This window comes from Cucurbita pepo, chromosome 1, assembly GCF_057944985.1.
Source record: "Cucurbita pepo subsp. pepo isolate OVF chromosome 1, ASM5794498v1, whole genome shotgun sequence".
In the NCBI taxonomy this organism is placed as follows: Eukaryota; Viridiplantae; Streptophyta; class Magnoliopsida; order Cucurbitales; family Cucurbitaceae; genus Cucurbita; species Cucurbita pepo.
This window is the reverse complement of record NC_141798.1, coordinates 18,359,258-18,374,301: the sequence shown is the minus strand read 5'-3', so window position 1 is coordinate 18,374,301 and position 15,044 is coordinate 18,359,258. Positions and strand designations below refer to the sequence as shown.

The 15,044-nt window shown below is 32.9% G+C and overlaps 1 protein-coding gene across 1 annotated transcript; it reads right to left on the bottom strand.

The window, feature by feature from the left end:
* Positions 1 to 345: 345 nt before the first annotated feature.
* Positions 346 to 14,345, bottom strand: SEC6. The gene is made up of 26 exons (XM_023684289.2): positions 13,914 to 14,345; positions 12,836 to 12,874; positions 12,590 to 12,678; positions 12,419 to 12,509; positions 11,895 to 11,984; positions 11,648 to 11,727; positions 10,648 to 10,740; positions 9,393 to 9,419; positions 8,278 to 8,385; positions 8,051 to 8,189; positions 7,906 to 7,950; positions 6,438 to 6,493; positions 6,081 to 6,189; positions 5,235 to 5,375; positions 4,952 to 5,131; positions 4,703 to 4,786; positions 4,527 to 4,613; positions 3,930 to 3,974; positions 3,013 to 3,091; positions 2,378 to 2,447; positions 2,172 to 2,259; positions 1,997 to 2,086; positions 1,526 to 1,642; positions 1,385 to 1,447; positions 653 to 804; positions 346 to 598 (listed from the first exon to the last, which is right to left on the bottom strand). Exons 1-25 carry the CDS (start codon positions 14,040 to 14,042, stop codon positions 679 to 681), a joined length of 2,265 nt encoding a protein of 754 aa, XP_023540057.1. The 5' UTR covers positions 14,043 to 14,345; the 3' UTR covers positions 346 to 598; positions 653 to 678.
* Positions 14,346 to 15,044: the final 699 nt, after the last annotated feature.

The following is a 15,044-nucleotide window of genomic DNA, read 5'->3' as shown; positions in this document are numbered from 1 at the left end:
AGTTTTGGTAGTATTTTAGTTCACTTTTCTACTATTGTAAGATCCAAAGTTAAGGGTTCGAATAATTTTAACAAAAAGTATTTTTAAAATTTTAAAATAAAAAATAGTTGAGCATTTTCTTCCCTCCAAAGTCCTAAAAATCAAATATTTAAATACACTATGAAATACAAATATCTCGATAGAAAAGACCAATTTTATTACCCATACTGTTTGGTGTTTTAAATTATTATATAGAATCAACAATATTGTAGGTAAAGGGAAATAGTATAGTAGAGAAAAAGTCCATGTCCATTATTGATTATTGTAGCAAATAGTGGGCTACATGAACAAAAAATAATAATACCATAATAGCAAATAACTCGTTTTCATTAAGTAGGCTAACAATCAAAAAGAATAATGAAAATGAGTAAAAAGAAAGAAAGACATCCATTTTAAAAGGAAAAATATACAAGTTCTTCTTCTACACACCAGTTTTCAACCAAAATCTTGAAAGAAAATTAATAATTAAAAAAAATAAGAGAACACTACACTATGAACAACAATGAAGGAAAACTGAAAATGAATTTGAGAGAGAGAGAGAGAGAGAGAGAGAGAGAGAGAGAGAGAGAGAGAGAGAGAGAGAGAGAGAGAGAGAGAGAGAGAGAGAGAGAGATGGGGAGAGACGATACTTAATTAACCTCACTTCCTCCATCGGTATCCTTTGGATTGTGCTAAGCTCTTGACCCTTGGAAATACAAACCCTGTTCTTGGCGGATTCCCTCCAACCAGCGAATTCTCGTATATTTCTTTGCATTCTTGTACAACCTGCCACAACCCCCACCCCACCCCCATGTAAGTTTCTCATATTTTCTCGTTTCATTTCGTTACAACATAGCGTTGCCCCGTGTCGTGTTCATAAAAAGATATCATAGCTTAGTCATGGTGTTTGGATCATCTTGCATGCACCTCGACTAATTTCACAAGAGAACATTCTGACTACACAATATTTGGTTAGAATGAAACCTTATAAGCTAGACAAATGATCACCATAACTCGAACCCGTTCCTCTTAATCCTATTACTTTTTTCAATTGATTCTTAGCAGCCGCTCCCCAATAAATGTAGGGGTATGCATTTTTTTGAACCTTCAACCTCAAAGAGGATAGCTCATGTAGACCACTCTCGTGATGTTTTATAACTTAGTTTCTTCCCCTTGTTGATAACATTTTTTTGTTTCTTTTTCCTAGACATCTTCGTTTTCCAGTGTTTTTTAAAACAGTAACCCATAGTTCATATGATGATTTAAACAAGTAATTGCGATATTAACTCCCAACTAAGTGACGGTCAGAGAGTAGTAAAGTTTCACATGATATAATAATATATGATGTTTAAAATAAAAGAAATACCTCTTTAGCGTCTTTTCTTGGTATGCCTTCCCGAAGTCCAACGAGCTTCTCGACCACCTCGGGCTGTAATTTGATAAACCCAAAATTATAATAAACCCGAGATACCGGAGCCAAAATTGCTATCTTAAGAAATTTGTTTACCGGGCAGTCTGGTTGGTGCTCAAGGATATTGGTGTAAATGAGTGTGAAAGTATCCAGACTCTCCGCAGAAGCAAGTTCCCTTAGATCACTCAGTATCCTTACTCTGCTTTCTACTTTCTGTTACAAAGACAGAATAGAAAAAGAAGTTTAAAAACCGATCAAAATAAATAAATTAATAAATGTACGTTAAAATATCACTTTGGTTCTTCGTGTGCTTTCAATAAATCTTAAAATTAATTATTATCATTCGTTTGAAGTCAATTTTAATCGAATTTAGTAAAATAATAATATACACTCTTGAATATCTATTCAAAATTTATAAACGGAAAACTAATAGAGACTTTTTTTTTTTTTTCCTCTTTCCGGATAATAGATTCTAAAACTAAATTTGAACACTTACGGTGTCTAAAAAAAGAGTGCAATAAAATTAGCAGTGAGAGTATTTCAATAAAATTTGCAGGGATGACTTACAGAAATGCTTATATACTCCCTGAAAAAGTCCATGAGGACCTCTTCATCCAGCCTCATCCGCTCAATAGTTTCTTCCTTTATGTAGTTTTTCTAGAATCACAAGATGGTTTTTAGATATTCAAATCATAGGGATCAAAGAAGTCGAGATTAGGCGTCGGGAAGTTAAGAATGAAACCTGTGTCAGCAAATGGTCTACATAGACGATCGCAGTTTCCTCTAGGCAAGCCTCGACAAATCTTCTGAACGATCTTTCTTCGATGTACCTTAAGCATTAAAGAAGATTATATGAAGATAGTAAAGCTTAAAGCCTATAACCATATTAAAACAAAAAGATAAAAACAGGTAAAATAGTCTGAAGCAAAAAAGAAAATGAGAACTTACATCTTCACATCTGTAAAATAGTCTCCAAACGTTGCGACTAGGTATTCTGTAACGAGCCCTTCGGACCATTCTATCATAGGAAAAGGGATAAAGTTGATAGTTCAGATGGACTGTTGCTTAACTTTTTGAAAAAGAAACAAAAAATTTCATCGAAAATGAAATATTTTATACCATAATCCAATATATTCCCAAACTTTTTATCCATTTTGTCAATTTTGTTTCTAATTCTATGCACAATAGAGTTCATAACACATAACATATTAACAAATGACATGCGAAATATAGGGAAAAAAACATTAGACAAAGGAGTAAAAACAATTTTCATTATATGGTATGGCAAGAGATAATCCATAAACAATCAACATTATCCAAAATATATTATTCAATGAGACATATTTTCTGATTTCGTTTACTATTCCAGTTTCAATATATCAATTTCTGATAAAGAATGATAATTCAACGCAACACATAAGCCTAAAAAAAATCTAACATTCCCAGGCAAAGGCACAAATTTTCGAACCGCTTATTCTTGTCATGGTATGATTATAAACCATATATCCTTCAAACCAACTATAACGTATATACTGCCCAACTTACAGAGGATTGCAAGAGAGAAAGAAGGAAATATTAATTACCCTTTTGATAAAGCTTGACAAGTAGCTCTTGCACTCCAGGATCCTCAAAAATGACACTGACCGTTAGATGCACAGCTTCCTAGCATCAATTAATATGATATATTTGTTCAGGTCATCTCTTTGACAAGCACTAATAACAAAACTCAAAGAAAGAATCCCTTTATTGGGTCCAGATCATCTCTTCTTTTGCATTTGTGGAAGTTTCGTGATTTTTTTGTGATCATCTCTTCTTTTTATGCAGTGTTCTCTCTCTCTCTTTAGGGAACGATAAATCATTTCATAGGTAATATGAAATAGATGTACAAACGAAGATCTTATAATGTAATTTACCAAGCAATGAAATGATTTATCATTGTAAAGACAAGATTTCTTTGTCATGATACAAAAATTAAAGACAAGATTTTACGAAATCACTCCTAAGAAGTCGTGTGTAATGTTCCTTGACACAGAGGAAGTGCAAAAGAGATTCAGGAAGTTATATTTTTTGTTGTCTCAAATCTGAACTCTTTATTAGGAAATTTACACTTTTAGTCTTGAGATTTGAGTAAAAAGTCTATTTGGTCCCAAAATGTCAAAAGTCACTCAAAACCAGCTCCAATTGGTATTTGAAGTTACATTTCCGTTCATTCTTTTAACAAGAATGGGATGCACAGTTTCATATGGCTACGTGACATAAATTAACTATTTTTTTTTTATATTTTACATAAATATTAAATATGTTGATAAGTAGTTAAAAAACAGTCGCATTTTTTATAGCTGACATTGCAAAGGCTAAAGTTCAATGTGTACAGGTTATATGGCATTTCGTTGGAGAATTGACTCAAACCTACCTCAGAAATATAATATACTTGCGCACAAGGATCAAGATAAAGAGAACACAAACAACTGTAGGAAAAAATTCTTGAAATATCCAGTACCTTGGCAACTTCTAGGAAGCCTTTGCAAGTGTCTTCAAAATTTATCTGTGAAATATAGGGAGAAAACAGACCAAAATCAAATAAGTTTTGAGGGCCCTATCTTCACAGATATTCACACTTTTTCTTTAATAAGAAATAAAAAAATTAATAACCAAAAGGAGAAGATGTACAAAAAAAATTTATGACTCCTGATGGGCATAATTTGCACGAAATCAAAATTACAAAAGTATTTAGAGAGGAGGCACAGACACCCAGTAGAAGCGAAGTCTGTCGAAAATATGTTTTTTTTTCAAACATCATTGCACTTTTCATATTCCAATTTTAAGCCAAACTGGAAACGAAAAACAAGCCAATATGATTATCTAAATCATGCAAAATTCAATTAAAAACACAGAGATTACAAATTCAATCCAAAAATAGGGTAGCAATTATTAATTAATAGGCAGGTAAAGATTTAAAAAAAGAAAAAGAAAATCATTAGGATAATCTATTTCTCAAGAAAAACTCACAATATTTATTTATGGTGGAAAACATCTAACCATCAAGGTGCAAGATAATAACAAAAAATAAAACGCACAGAGGTCAACATTGCATCACCTGTTCAGCATAATTCTGAGGGAGCGCCTCTATCGTGCTATTACTTAACTCCATAGCAAGATCATAGCAACGCAAGTTGTTGTTAATCTGCAGGTATTTTCAATATCAAGTAGTAAGAGCAGGAGTTTCGATGCAAGCATAAAAATATAATAAATCCTACATAAGAAAAGACGAACCATTGCACACAAAGGTTCCAAACCAATTTCAGAAGCAGGTTCTTCAAGTCTCTTCCTCTCAGCTGCTTGAAAATCAATCATTACCTTGGGACAAAAAAAAAAAAAAAAAAAAAAAAACTGGCTCAATAACCATTTAAAAAAGGAACAATAGTAACAAAAGGGAAAAGGTGCATGTTATACTTAATAAGCTAATGAAATTTTAGTAGTAGTTAGAGTTACATCATGAGTGCAAAAAAATTTCTAACGCACCTGAATAATAGCCAAGGAAATTCTGTAAAGCATGACATCCGTGCTATTATCACGTACAATTTGTACTTGCTCACCTAGGATCCTAAACAAATCAACAGCTGCAGGTGTATACAGCTTGCCATCTTCAGTTTTTTTGGGTGGTTGAACCTTATCAGCCTCCAAGATATTCAAGTACCATTTCTAGGGATCATAAGAACCAACAATGATAACAGCTGAAAATGATCAGTGACTCCAACATCATAATCTTTAAAATTATTATAGACAGATCGTATTATGCCATTACCCTTGTAGTAGCTTGCATTCTTTCAACATAAGAATTCATCAGGGGATCCATAGCACCACTCTCAGAACATACTTGGGCCAGGGACTCATCAACACCTAGTCCAATCAGGTTATCTTGATACTCTACAACCCAACCAGTAACCTAACTCCAGTAGCGAGGGAAGAAAAGTAAAATTTAGAAACGAAGATTTTCATGTGATGATAAACACTCAAATAACATGATATCATTTAAAACTGTGGTAATCGAATCATTCCTAGAGAAGGAACTGGAGATTTTAGCAAATTACTGCACTTTTTGTTCTCTTTGCAAGAAAGCTATTAATGACAAATATGCATGCTGCAAATACTACTGAAAGTGCTCAATAATAAATATCCAGAAACAATTTCTTCAGACTAGCAAGGTCAACCCATTTGGCATATATATAGAACAGTGCCAATATGATTTGAAAATATTATGACCAAAGCTAGGGACAAATCCCCTCTTCTTCCACGGGGATATACAATATCACAAAATCTATGAATTAATCAAGCTGTGTATTTCATAGAATCCTTGGTACAAGTTTTTGTTCCACACAAAATGAAATATCGATGACCTTAAGAAGTAAACTATTATGAGATCTCTTTTCTTTATCCCGTACTAATCAATATACCGAAGCAGGATTCTGTGTTATCTGCTGAGTACTATATAAAAAAATGTAAGTTATCCAATCAAAACCAAAAACCATGGTCTCTGCCCACAGGAAGGACCACTTTAGATGGAATCTAGAAGTCAAGGGAAACATTCATCGCCTTAAAAAGGATCAGAGATATAAGATGAAAAAGCTGACTGCTTAGACAAAACCAGTACCTTTAAAATTTCTATATTGGTCAATTCATTTGCCCTGTCACTGAGTAATCTGAGCATCTGAATGAACCTTTCAGTGTACAGATTGACCATGAGTTGGAATATCTCATATCTACAAAAGCATAATATCAGAAGTTGTGAGGTTAATTTATTTAAAACTAAAAATGATAATTTTATCCAAAGAAACAAGGTATCTTATCAGCTACCAAGAAATTTAAAATCATAGTCTTTACAAGCTAAAATGAGGAAGCACAAATCCAGTTACAGCGGATCTTTTGTTGGGCTTAAAGAAGGTCTTGTTTCTTACGCAAAATAATGATAAATATATAAATCTAAAGGAGAGCAATCAGACAAGCAAACCTTGGAGGGAAACAAGGAGCCACGTAGTCGTAGACATCACCAAGCTCTTCTCCAATCTAAAACGTGAAAAATTGTAATGGCAAGAGGAAGATTAAGCAAAGAGTCTAATATATAATATGATACTAGAAGAATAACCAAGTGAATACAAGTCACCATTGGAAACTCATCAAAGACGTTTAAAAGTGAATAATAACCAAGTGAGCTCTAAGCAATGATTTTAATTTGTCTGAATGGTGCACAATCCACATGGGGTCTTCTTCTTTTGTAAATAAACTGTCTGAGGTCTTTAAGAAAAATAAAAATAAAGGCTAAATATATATTTTACTTCATAACATTTGGTTTTTTCCCCTTATTTGGACATCGATCTTTTAAACAATTCTATTTCATCATTTATGCATTGAACGGTTATCAATTAAATCTTTGCAACCACTAAATGTCAAAAGAATGAGAATACATCAATTTAAAATTGGTGTCATTAGGAGGTTGTAATTTGTTGATAAAGCAATTTTTTTAATGGGTTAACTTTTTTGAACAAAAAGCAATTTCAGGTCAAGTTACTGCATGCTAATTGATATGAAAGGAGTAAATTTGTTAGTTTATATGTGAATGGCATGTCTGTTTCACCAATTTAAAACATATGGTATTTTTCTACTGAATTAATGAAGTGTATTTTATCATTACATCTTCATTTTGTTAGTTAACTTAAATCATTTTTACGACAAAAAGGAATTATTTGAAAATATTCAATACATTATACATAAGGGAAGAAATACTTAAAGATTCGGGACCAATCTAAAAATAAATATATTTATAAAAAAAAAAAACTCCAATAGGCATAGGAACTAAAATATATATTTAACCTAAACATCAATAATTTCCAGAAATATTTGAATTTCGTAACCTTTCCTATTAGTAGAGAGGCAAAAACTATGATCTTGACGTCCACATATCCACTTATTAAATTATTTTGTTTATAATGATTCTAATGCTTATCAGACTACAACATCTAAATTTTAAGGATTTTCTGTGTTCTCAATCTTGAGCGCTCTTTATACAAAGTAGAAACTTTGTAATTACACCCGAAGCACAAAAATAGTATAGTTAGCACCAATATAGGTTTTTCTCTGATTGTTTATAAAATTGTTCTTTGGACTGCATGATATAGACCAACTTCAGGTACCACCAAATTCTCCGAGTGTAAGTAGTTCTAATGGTGCAACATTAGTTTTTCTCATTCTTTTTCCGTCTAAAAATCTACTCAGATAGTCTGTCATTCTGAATCACTTCCTACGGGTGTAGAATAAAAGATTCATGAAGTTGCAACACAGCAAAGCTTAACCCATCATTTTTGACGTCATTATCTGGCCAATTAGTTTTACATAGAAAACATAATTGCTGATCCTCATTCCAAACCAGAGATAGATAAAAATAAAAATAACCTAGAAGGTTTATAATTGATGATGCGTACCGTTCGAGCTTCCTCTAAAGCTGCCTTCAGGTCCTCAAAAACAAGCTGATGAGAATTAAACTTCATGAGACACATTAACAAGAAGCCAAGACGGTAAAAAGTATATTTCATTTTCTTCTTCCATAAAAAGTTTGAAGAGAAATACCTCCGTCAAAAGTTTACTAAACCTTCCTTCAACAGTCTTCCTTATTTGCTCATAGCATTTGTCTTTGTATTGTTTCCCCTGAGCCTTCAATTTTTGCTGTGTTAGGTTTCTAGAAGAAGCTGTTGCTGTGGTGGTTTTTCTGGTTTGTTAAATTGAAAATTTATTGATCAACAAAATAACACTAAATAATTTATCTAAAAATGAGTTAAACATGTTAAAATATATACTTTGTGGTTCTGCGAGGGTTTGCTACAGTTGCCATTGCGCCACCTCCCTCAGCCTCAGCTGCTTCCTCCGCAAGTTGTTGATCGAGAATTTCTTGCATTTCAACGACTCTAAAAAGGTATAATTGACATATGCACAAATAATTTCGATCAGTCAAATTAGCTATCCTAAAAAATTCTAACAAGGATTTCCCAGAAACTTCTATCTCAAGATTTAAGGAATTAAAGAATTAGAAGAAATAATTAATTGAGGATTTCTTTGCATTTCATCATATCCCCACATCAAATGGCAGTTATTCTATATAAAAAAATATAAACACCTCAGAAAGTAAGAAAATAAAATTGCACTGTGGCTCACCTTTTTGTTCCTCCTACCTTTAGTAAAGTTATGAACAAGTAATAGGGTAGCTAAGATTGAACAAGAATTTTTTCAATAGTGGAACAAACCAAAATGCATTTAAGCCTACGAAGTTTCTTGTCTAGGAAAAAGAAAATTGATATTGTACAATCACAAGATTGAACAAGAGAAATAACACTATCTTTCAGCTTCCTCATGGGAGTTGAGAGTTGACAGACACATAATGAAAATTACATCATTTTTTACATGTCAAAAATTAGTTGTCTTGAACTAAAAAAGGAAAGACTGACCAATTGTATCTGATTTAGATCACATAAATTTTTCTATAACCTGGTAGAACCCTTGGCCCTCATTTTCTCTCACATGTGATTATTGAATAGAGCCGATGAAGGATAGGATCAGACATGACCTTTAAAGCATCACATAGCATGATGAAGGATATCTTTTACCTCCATCAAACATAACATAAAAGAAATGGAGGAAGTATCAACAGACAGCTAAAGAGATCACCACTCTTCCTTCATCGTTTCTCTCTCTCTCTCTCTTAAATTTTCTCTCCAGGGAGTACTTAAATACCATACGCTTTTCAAGAAAATCAGGAAACTGGAAATATAGAAGGATAGATGATTCTTATTCTTCACAAACTTCTGAGTTCTTTCTCAGCATTATGAGATCCAAAACATAAGTATGATTATTCTAACTGAATTACTACAATAAACAAAATTTAGCCCAAGATTGGCAAATGTCAATATGTCTGTACCTTATAGCACGAACCAATGTTTGTGGACTGCAAAGTGGAAAAATTTACACAGTTAGAAAAATAGTACAAAAAGGATCAAAATCATAATTACGGCTACAAATGAAGCTTTATAAATGAACAAGCTCTGCAGCCGAATGTTTTTTCTATATTAACCCATTTTACAGTGGTTTAAATCACCCACACACGCACAAACCTTTTGTACTGGACATTAAAGTATTATCGCAACAATTTGGCAAGATTTCACCTACATAACTAACAAAACTTGGCTACTCAATTCTATATTGTTCATAGCAAACGGGAAGGGGGTGAGGGAGGAGGAATCCATCTTCCAACCTTAACGAAGCCATGATTGCTCCCCTACAAAATCTTCCCACGTCTTCCTCAGCAAGTCACAATCCCAAAAATCCCTCTAAAGTGCATACCAGATATGTACAAGTTTTTCTTTTATTATATTAACTCGTAGAATATTCATGAGTCTTCACTTCAGAATTCAAAATCATAGATATCATCTTTGAATTTCCACCAAAACAAAAAATTTATAAAGATAATGGTCGTTTCACACTCATCAAATCAAATCCAAAATGACTCCACAAGCTAACCTGAAGATATGATTTCAACATATTAGCAAGATAATACACCAATTATGGGACAAGAAAACAGTTATTTGAAAAAAAATTCCTCCCAAAAAATCCCACATCGGGATGTTTGAATTTCACTCCATCTTTTTGCAAATCTGCCAACCCCTAGATACAAGGAGCCTCACAAAAGGTTATTTTGAGACAAATGAATGTTGGAGAGTCGGGTGGATACCTAGGCACAAAGACATGGGAGGGAAAAATAAATGACGAAATGCTTCGTGAATTAGAAAATAAGTGTAAATCCCAAAAAAAAAATTATCACGTTATTCATTATACTTTATTTTCTCCTATTAAAAAAATGTTAAAACTTTATATAATACAAACTAGACATTTTATCTAGAGAAGATAATCAGAATTTACACCTCCCTGTTCCAAAGGGACACCAAATCAAAGAATATGAAAACTATAGTCCAAGATCAACCTCCAAGAAGTAATGAGGTACAAACAAATAAAATTAGTTAATAAATTAGTTAGATTAAACAAGAAAAACACAACTGTTGACAAAAAAATGTCTCATATAACAGAATCAATCCTTTTTGGAGGTAAAAAACTAGAAATTCAAATAATAAGAGACAACATTAAATTTAATAATATCATTGAAACTATACACAATGTACCTCTCTTTAGAAAGTTTATAAAAGTTGGACACATGTTCCCATAAGGTCTTCTCAAATGTTTCCCACGTTCGATCTACATCTTCAAAATATTCTCTGTTGTTTATTCCAAAGGTTAGGAAGCAGGGAAGGTCACGCTATGTATCAGAAAAAAAGATTGATAAAACTATAATAAAATAACATTGACTTAAATAACTAAATAGAAACAAAATGAAACATAAAATTTCACCATGACCATCATCCTAAGTTTATTTAATCGTTTGTTATCCTAATAAATGAAATTATCCCATAGAGAATTTCTAAAGACTGAAGTATTCTCTCTGCCCTCTTACCATTGTCCCACCAACAATAGCTAGTTCCTCTAGAAACTTCGAACACCCAAATAAGTAGGCCACTTAAGTTTATCATTGAATTCCATTATTGTAAAATTATTCTAGACATGGTTAGAGATATTAAAAAAAAAATGAAACGGATTTCATTGAAAGTATGAAATGTACAAAAGGAGGAACGGCCAGACCCCTACAAGGCAAAAGCAGCCACATATCAAAAAAAAAAAAAAAAAACGAAGATTTTTTTATAAAATCCCATTTTTCAATACTAACCACAGATCAGATATTGAAAAAAATTTGGAGAGGAAACAATTTCTTGATCAAATGAAAGGATACAAAAGAGAAAACTCAGCCAAAGAGATTACAGAAAACTTCTCCAGTTGGATAGAAGAGAATTTAAGCTCTTGCTGGTAAACATTATTTCTACACCAATAAAGAGCCAAAAAAAGTGAGGCCTCTGGGACCTCATGTCAGGATCTTTCTTTGTCTTGAAAGATCCTAGAGCTCCTTTCATTCCAAATAAGATGTTAAAATGGATACTAAACTAGAGGATATTTGCATGTAATTGCAAATACCAGGTAGTTTGTTTTATTCCCTATCGAAAATAGGATAGATCTACACTAAAAGGGTAAAAGAACAAAAAAAAAAGAGGGAAAAAAAAAACAGATACATACCTTAGTCTCCCAACCTCTTCTTTGTGAGATGCTGCAGCTGCCAAAGCAAACCTCCGTTTTCCATCAAGTGCAGTTAGCCTCTGTGACAAGTGTGCATGTAATGGGAAGAATTATAAGGGCCGGATTATAAATGCATGAAATGCTACATGAAGACACTACGCTGTTTAGTTTTGAAAAAAAAAATGCACAAATGTCAAAATGATGAGAAAACTTTTCAACCTTAACAACTACAATAAGACCACTTCACCTCGTAAGTGTTTATAAGCTCTTTTGCATCACTCAAAGAATCTCGGGCCTCAGACGCTTCAACAGATATGGACATCATGCCCTCAACATCCTGTTCAAGGCATAGAACATTAGTTCTATAACACCATAGAAATACAGCTAACCACCATGGACAGAAAACAAACAGATAAATAAATAAAATTAAAAGGTCTTGAACTTAAAGCGAGAAAATCAATTTATGGATTAAGTATATCATGTTGGACATGGAAGATTTTGCTAGAAGAAAAGTTGATTGTTGGATTGTTAAATTAATGGCCTAGGTACTTGATGCAATTGCAACCCCACGTGTATAAGTTCAATTTACAACCAATTTCTCAAGTAATGCGACTAAAATGCTATAAAGACCTAAAAGTTCGTGAAAATAAAAAGAACAAAAACGATAAAAGGACAGCCACATAAATCATCCAAGAGTGTGTTAAATTCCAAGGGTACATTTGAGACATACTCTAGGATTTAATTACATTTATAATTAAGGAGAAGGCTGACCTTCAAGGTTGTTAACAAGTTATTCCTTGCATTGCTAAGGAGCTTTATCTGATCATGGTTCTCTATTAATGTTTGGCATTCTTGACATAACCTGAATGCACAAGGCAATTGAGTTATCACGATACTTGAATCAAGAAAATTATTTGACTGCCAGTGCATCTATTTTCATACTTCTCAATTGAAATAAAGTTTTCTCGAAGCTGGTTTATTGACTTTTCAGATAAAGAAAGCGACTCCAGTCCAGCTTGTGCTTGTTCAACCTGCATTCACGTTGGGAAAGCAAGACTATTTGAGCAACACAAGCTATTTTATCTTCAAGTGCATCTCAGAACGTTTGGTCCATTAGTAAATATGGGAATACACAATGGTGAGACAGCAGATCTCTTCAGAAATAATGGAAGAAGCTGTCAGCTATACCTGCTCCGCAACCATTGTACTGAGTTGTGCATCATTAGCCTGAAAATGAAGCATTAACTATTTCAGTAATCCCCACAAAACTAGGAAAACATAATATGATTAGCAGAAAGATAAAACACTCAGAAGCATACAGTAATCATGCCAGAATAGAACATCATAATACAGGCAATTACGCTTCATCTGTACAAAACATATTTTGAAATCAATAACTAACTATAAGCATTGATACAATTATGAATTAACTGATACTATGGCAGGAAGTTGAATTAAATCTATTTTTACACTGCTTACAGCAACAATAAACTATAGAACTACCTCATCTATAAAACATATGTTGCATTTTCAGCGAGAAATTTAATCAAGTACCCCAACTATGCCGCAATATTAGGCGAAAGGGGAGAATTTATGTTCTGGTGTTCACATGATCAAGAGTACCTCGGTGTAGCGTGCAACATCCAAACTTGATTACCAGAGAATTTAAGTGCAAGCAAAAATTAGCCTCATCTTGTGAAGCTTAAGTGAGATCCACAATTCATAGCATGGACAAGTGTTATAGTTAAAACCTTCATTCACGATTTGTGTTTGCAGCAAATTTTTTAAATTCATCGCTCTCAGAAGTACATTATTTGTCAACTACTTAAAAGCATCAACCCCTGGAATTTGGTAGACTACGTCCCCTATTCGTTCCGATGAATGAGAGGATGAAGTAGATTTTTAAGTGCAAGTGCTCTAAAGTCTTAAATGCATAAGGTAAGTCTTCAGGTGAGGAATTGAGAAATTTTGAGTCCGAAAAAATAGCTAAAATCACTATCCAGATGGGTGATGGTGCAACATTCCAGCATTTCTTGACTAAACTAAATCAAAGACTCATCAACTGCAGTAACTATTTCAACAAAACATAAAAGAAAATTTGGATCACTTGCTCTACATCCTATCAATAGAATTACTGCCAGCAAAGCTCCAGCACAAGAACTGGAAACAAAAATTCAGCAATAGAAAATTCACGCAGATGTCGCAGAAGATCATAAGAGTTGAAGAATGTGATAAAAAAAAAAAAAAAATCGTTGAAAACAAGTACCTGCTGACGAGTAATGTAATCGGCCTTGATCGAACTAATTGACTGCAGAAGCTCCGGAAGCGGCAGAAGCTTGGCAACCTCGCGTACGGCTGCTTCCTTTGCTTCGATACCGAGATCCTCGACCATCATCTTGAAGTAAACGAGAATTGGAAACACAAGAGACTTGACAATCGAGCAGATAATCAATGTAATTAAAGAAAAAGTCGATTTCCGAAAGTAGCAACGATCTCTGATGCTTGATAAACAGATTATTCGGCTACCGAACAATGTTTCTTCATCAGAATGGAAATGGATCTGATTGACGAGGCAGGTTCCACAAATTTCTTGAACAGATGGACGACGAATTGGGCCACAACATGAAATTCTAGGCCGAGCGAAATTGCTTTGAAATGATTTATAGAATTTTATCTGTCAAACGCTGTGTTCTCCGTAAAAACAGATATTATGTGCCTATACACCAAATAATAAGCCCAAAAACATATCAATTTATACATCGTTAAAATCTCAAATCAATTAAAACTTATTTTTTTTAATTAAATTAAATATTTTAATATAACTCGATTTTAAAATTATAAACCCATAATTTTCACACTTATAAAACATTTATTAAATTTTTATAGTTTAATCTTTTTTTTTTTCTATTTGTAAAAAACCAACAATATAATTTTTCTCGGGTAACTTAATAGAATATGTGAATATGTGAATATGTGAATGGTAATTATTTTATTAAAGAAATTATAATAAAAAATTAAAATTTATGATGGTTCAAAATTTAGGAATTAAATTATACCATTATTTAAACTTTTTTATTTTTAATATTTTATAATATTATATTATAAAAAAGAAATGTTAAAGTTAGAACATAAACTTCCATACAAAAGTTTTATCATTCAACTATCAAATTTTGTTCTAAAAGAACCTCGTATATATGTTTATTAACTTATAGATCGGTTATCGTTTATATAGAAAATGGAAAAAGGAGCTCGTAGATTTCTCCCTATTAGCCAAATAGGGACGGAGAATCCTGATCCCAAATGGTTATCGTTTAAATAGAAAATGAAAAAGGGAGCAACTACCCATTAGCTAAACGGGGACGGAGAATCCCGACCCCAAACAGGGAACAAAGTTAAG